The sequence below is a fragment of the Eptatretus burgeri genome, chromosome 2 (assembly GCF_056783735.1).
Source record: "Eptatretus burgeri isolate ZD-2024b chromosome 2, Ebu_testis_v1, whole genome shotgun sequence".
Taxonomy (NCBI): Eukaryota; Metazoa; Chordata; class Myxini; order Myxiniformes; family Myxinidae; genus Eptatretus; species Eptatretus burgeri.
In genome coordinates, this window is record NC_140962.1 from 128,312,540 (window position 1) to 128,319,067 (window position 6,528).

Here is a 6,528-nt window from a genome sequence, read left to right on the forward strand (position 1 = left end):
GGTTTTCCCATGAAAGATCATGGCTAATCGTGTTACCCAGGAGTTTGAGCGACCGAACTTCCTCAAGAGGATTGTTAGGAAAGTATATGGGGGGAGTGGTTTACCAGACAGTCCTTTCGGAGAGAGATACTGAGCATGTGAGATTTGTCACGATTGAAAGACATCCCGAGAGTTTGACCAGTTTGTGATTTTTTTTTTTTCTGAGGTATGAAGAGAAGGAAGAGGCTGCAGCCTGCTTGTCTGAAGGATTAGGGATGTCACGGCAGAGGGTGGAGTCATCAGCAAAGAGATGAAGGGGATTTCTCAGAGTCAGAGAGATCATTGATGTAGATGAGGACCAGCACTGGGCCCAGAACACTGCCTTGGGGCACTCCAACCTTAACCGGGAGAGGAGATGAAAGGATTCTGAATTGAGAGCCACATGTTGACTACAAAAGTAGAGGAAGTCAGTAAGCCATGCGTGGAATCGGCCTTGGATGCCATAGGCAGAGGACTCGGAGGGCAAGGTGGGGTGCCAGACAGTATCGAATGCTCAAGAAAGGTCTAAACTCCAAAGAGACAGCCCTGATCACAGGTGACATTGAGGGCCTCTATCTGTTGTTGGGTGTGCAGAAGCAGCATGTCCAAGATGGAGTGACCTGGTCTGAAACCAAATTGGTGATCTGAGATGAGGTTGTTGGAAAAAAAGGAATCATTTCTTCTCAACTGCAATGATGGATTCCATGATCTTGCTGATGATTGGAAGTAAGCTGATAGGTCTGCAGTGGAAGGGATCATCAGTTTTATGTGATTCTTCGCCACTGAGAGACAGGACCAAAAACGATATATAGCGTGATATTTCAAAAAAGTCAAGGATGAGTTATGACAAAACCTGGTGGGTGAGTTGGGTAGGTGATAAGAACAATCCGATTAAATTTTGGTTCAGGTCCGGATTCAGACACGGCCCATCAGTGGGATACAAAACGTAAACTGTTCAGCATGGCGAAGGTATGTGCTCTCCCGGATGCTGTTCTAGTTGATGTGATGCAGTGATGTTGGCCGACTTCCATGCAGATGGAAGATGAAATCGGGCAAATGATAAGGTGAAAAGGGAAGAGAGATGATGTACAAGAGCATAGAGCAGGTTTTCAGAACACGTGAGATGATGCCGTCTGGTCCTGCAGCAGAGTCAGAGTTGACAAAAACTTCTCCACCTTCTCGGGTGCAAAAGATATGGAGTACAGGGGCAGTTGGTTACAGCTGGTAAGGGGAGTTAGAGAGAGTGAAGGCTTTTTGTGTTCTACAATGTTAAAGTTATAATTAAATTGAAATAAAATAAAGATTTTAATTAAACATCCAGAAACAACATAGAACCAGAAAAACCAACAACAACAAAAAATTCCCTTTAGTTTACCACCGTTGATGCAGTCTTATACAACATGATAAATTAATTATTTGTGCCTGTTGTTTGTGTCCTTTACGACGTCCCTCAAAACAGTACGTTTCCTGTTTGGAATGATTTTCAATTTTGTTCGATTGCCAGTCTGGCAGACAGAAAAAAATTCTCTCATTCCTCTCTGCACATGTATGATCGGGTGCAATTCAGAGCCAAAGTACAGCTAAAGTACAAGTTCGGTTTTTCGATTCACGTTCAAAATATAACATCATAAACCGACATTTATGGAGCGAAGTGGAGCAACTGCTTCACACCCTTTTCGTTTTGCATGGCAGGGGAAGTAGAATGGTGCTGGGAAGTGCGCAGACCTCCACCAGGCTGAACAGTTCATGTTTTGTATCCCACTGATGAGCCAGATCTGCATCCCGACCTGAACCAAAATCGAATTGGCTTGTTGTCGTCACCAAACCAACTCATCCACCTCGTTTTGAAACATCAGGTCAGGTCAGGTCGGGTATGGGAGCATGCGCCAGAGCAGCGCGTCGCTGCAGGCTTGTAGTAAGGTATTATGTACACATTTAGGACACGGGGGACCAAAACATGAGTCATTGTACGATTAAGTTTTGCATATCATTTGTTAGCCAACATCATGAGGATTCAGGATCTATTTGGGCAGAGATTAATTCTTCCTCTTTCTATTGCTCTGATAGGGTCGAAGTTGGTTATCAATTATCTGTATCAACGAACCTCTCATATCATTCTAAAATTGGTCTGATGGCTTAGATATGTATTATACACCAATTGGAAACCACATATATGGAGAATATTTGGTTTACCTGATATTTGACCTCGAGCAAAGAGGTCAAGGTCGTATGAAATTAACAAATTGATCAGTGTTCATTCAGGTCATAAATATATATGCACATAAACTTAACCATAGAAATACATGCTGTGATGAACCAAACTAACATCTTAGGATTAAAAGTGCAGATTTATTTAAAATGTTATGCACTTCCTAACGACCTTTGATGTTCTGTATACTAAACACAAACTGGCCTTTGGTATTGATTTTTATATCATTGGGCCATCTTGGTAAACTTATTCTATGGTTATAAAATCAAGCTTATAGCTACGAGTAATTTTGTAGCAGCTTGGTAAATGCAATTTGTTACGTACTTCCTAACATTTTTGACCCAATCGTGGAAGTGAACCTAAAAACTGGTACATGTAGTAATGATCCATGTTGAAACTTGCCATTTTAAAATCATCACTTCATGCAGAAGTAAATTGCTATTTAAAATGTTCTATCAGATGCATTTCAAATTTCTGGAATAAGATTTTGTAAGCTTCACTATGACTGGGGAAAATTTTGCAAAATCTGAGATTTTACACATTTGAAGGTACCAAGATATGCAGAAGGTCATAAGAAATGTACTCTTTCGAGGAATTGTTCTGTTCTTATGTATAATGATATATCAAACAAAAAATGCATTTTCAAACATTTTGGACAACATATACAATCATACATGTAACCCATTTCTAAAAAAATGAGCTATAAAAATGGAAAAAAATAGCCTGTGTTTGGATAAAAAATAAAAATAAAAAATAAAAACATGCTTTGTAAGCACTATATCCATAGGACACATAGCAAAGTATACATTTTCTGAAAGCCCAGACACTTGGCCATTATATAACATTAAGATTGTTTATCTTATTAAAACTGGGTTCAATTTCTAAGCTTTCTCCTCATTTAGGACCACATTGTACACAATACCATGCTACAAGCCTGCATCCACTTTCCGCCGGTACTCCAGGGACCTCCATCTGGCCATCCCACAGGCAGATGCCTGGCCCATCCCCATCTCCTTGAGATGCCAATCAACCTGCTGCAACCACGAGGCACGTGGTCAGCCCATTGGCCTCCTCCACTCACGAGACTCCCTCGCTGAGAGAATCTGGTGAGCAGGATCAGCGTCAGGAAAATGAGCCACATGTCCATACAGCCGCAGCTGACGCTCACAGACTATGCAGGTAACAAATCTCATTTGAGTCTCTCTCAGCAACTGCTCGTTGGACGCAAAGTCTGACCAGCGAGAGCCAAGGATTCTCCAAAGAGACCTGGTACCAAAGGAATTAAGTCTCCATCTCAGAGTCAAAGTCTCGTATCCATAGAGCAAGACTGGAAGCACCAAGGACCTGAAGACTCGTACTTTCGTCCTCCCGCACAGATACCGGCAGCGCCACACCCCATTATCCAGTGAATCCATGACTCCCTAGGCCCGACCCAGACGTCTATTGACCTCTGAATATCACTGCCAAGGTAAGTGAATCTCTCCACAACCTCAACATCCTCACCAGAAACAGACACAGACAGGACAGCAGCATCCAAGATGTCATTGAAAGCCTTGATCTTAGTTTTGACCCAGCAAACCCATAATCCCAGCGGCTCTGACTCTACATTCAGCACCTCGAGGGCCCCCAAAAGGATGTCTAAAGTCTCCGCAAAAATCACTGCATCATCTGCGAAATCAAGGTCAGAGATATTGACATTCCCAAATGATGCACCGCAGCTTGATCTCTCCGACATCCTCCCTAGAATCCAGTCCATACAAGTGCTGAAAAGTGTGGGGGCAAGTACACACCCCTGACGAACTCCAGTAACAACTGGAAATAAGTCAGAGATGGTACCACCACACTTCACAGCACTCTCAGTACCAGAGTAGAGTTCAGACATCAGATCGATGAGAAACATCATGAAATGTGTGTATATATAATCGTTTGGCCCCATCTCTCTATGGTGAAGAATCACTTAAATTAATTCTCGAATGATTATCTTCACCAAAATCGAATGAACTTGTCCTCGTCACAAACCCAACCCGTCCACAAAGTTTCGACAAAATCAGTGCAGAATTTTTCGAAATATCCCGTCACAGAGAAACGGGGGTTAATGCATAACCTCAGTCCACCTTCGGTGGCGAAGCTAATAACAGACGTTCAAATTTGGAACACAATGGGTCAGTGTGACGTCACAAGCATCCCAAAAGATGACCACCATCATCTTCTCGGCCGATGAATGTGCATCGAATCGGACATTGCAGAAACATGCCCAATTGTCCTTCGACTCGCAGTCACACTTTTGGGAATTAAAAAAAAAAAAAAAAAAATCAGATCTTCCTTCATGAAAGCACATCATATTGTTCCTATACCAATCAGAAATGTACATAAATATAAGGGGATGTCCATCACCGAAACAGCAGATTAAAAAAAAAAAATAACATACATAGGTTGCGAGCATTGCCATTGACGAATTGTTCTCCGAATCAGACAAGGCCCAACATAAGATTGTAATCAGACAAATTCAAACTGTCCTGAATCGTGGTTTTGCAGCGTTGTAATGCAAAACCGTTTAATTAAATAAATAAATATTCCATCATCGCACAACGCGTTCGTACCTCGACGTGGAGAACGGCTGCGACTCCTCGTCATGATCTGAGTTGATAAACCAAAAGAACCAACAACAATGAACCAGGACAATGCTGAAGTGCGAAAAGCCTGGGTTCAAGCTTCCGGTAGTAGAGCCGGCACAGCTTCCGGTGAAGCGATTCAACGACGTAAATAGTTCCTGATGCAGTTTCGTTCCACCTGCGATCTCGATCCTTCAACGTCGTAAATGCACGGCAATGTGATCAAATTATAACGGGATACTATTTCAGATCCGAAGATTTATCCGGAAAATGTATTTAATATTAATTCAGATATTCTCAAGACGTTAATTACCTCTTACACCGCAACGTTTGTAACTTTTTTTTTTTATCTACTTCTTATATAATTCTAATTTTGGGGGAATAAAACTGGGAATGTCATTTTTACCTTTTTACTATATACTAGCAGAGTAGCTGCCTGACTGGCGATCTTTTTCAAGCATGCAACACCTTATTTTGATGCTTACCTTTAATTGGGCGGTGTATAGGCAACTGGCAGTTCTGTATATGCGAAACCAAATGCACACCGGGTTTCGTGCATCAAGTAAAAACAAACCCACTGCTTATAATCTATCAATAATTCCAGCTGTGTGTGTGTGTGTGTGTGTGTGTGTGTGTGTGTGTGTGTGTGTGTGTGTGTGTGTGTGTGTGTGTGTGTGTGTGTGTGTGTGTGTGTGTGTGTGTGTGTGTGTGTGTGTGTGTGTGTGTGTGACCGCTGTTTCTAGACAACCACTGGTCCGATCTAATTGAAACTTGCCAGGTATATTGCTGGGGCCCTGAGGATGTGCCTTTTCAAGGTTTGATATTAATCGGACAAGTGGTTCCCAAGTTATGACCATTTATTTACCAAACCAATGACAGGACACAGTGCTATGACGCCACAATTGACGTCACAATTCTTCTTCTTCGTTTGATGTGACGTCACAATTGACGCTGGGGACCTGAGTTTGTGCCTTTTCAAGGTTTGATATCGTTCTTCATCCGTTTCAGCTGTTTCCCAAGTGTTTTCCAAGTTATGGCCATTTATTTACCAAACCAATGGCAGGACATGGTGCGATGACGTCACAAAAAAGTTTTTGTTGTTTTTTTTGCACGTACGGCCACGCACGTACGGGCACGCACTGGTATTCAAAACACCTCACTGTACTGGAAAATGTGTGGACAGGTTTACTGCACTGTAAATGTGAAGACTTGTAATATCCTCTCCCCACCTGGAGGCGGCGCTACACAATACACATTTACATAGAGAATTTGCGTCTCCCTCCCAGGACCACCAGAAAAGATCAAAAAAAAAGACCCCAAGACATTCATTGGGGTCATGCTGATCCTCTGAAGTAAGTCTGGATGTAATTGACCCAGAACTGTAGGAGGAGAAACCCGACAAACCAACAAAACCACAAACAAACACACAATCACCGGTCCGTGAATTATATTAAAGGATTACATTGCATTTACGCCTGAGATGTGTCAGTAGTTTATGATAATGTATGCACACGTGGTGCACCACGTAATGTATGCACACGTGGGCGTGGTTAAGCAGAGTCATGTGACCCGCCCATGGTCCACTTCTGTGCTGTGCCGGTGTCCGAGTAAAACCTGGCGTTCCCACTTCAGAGCCTTCGTCCCTGTCCATCGAGTACACTACATTGGCGACGAGGGTGTCTTTGTGCA

General features: G+C 42.6%; 1 protein-coding gene across 1 annotated transcript in view; it reads right to left on the bottom strand.

The window, feature by feature from the left end:
* SNRNP27 (small nuclear ribonucleoprotein U4/U6.U5 subunit 27) overlaps positions 1–5,016 on the bottom strand; it is a 47,670-nt gene extending 42,654 nt beyond the window's left edge. Inside the window, exon 1 of the mRNA XM_085871180.1 lies at positions 4,828–5,016. Coding sequence (XP_085727306.1) covers positions 4,828–4,861 — 34 coding nt within the window. The 5' untranslated portion in view covers positions 4,862–5,016. The remainder of the gene's footprint in view (positions 1–4,827) is intronic.
* Between the last annotated feature and the right edge of the window lie 1,512 nt (positions 5,017–6,528).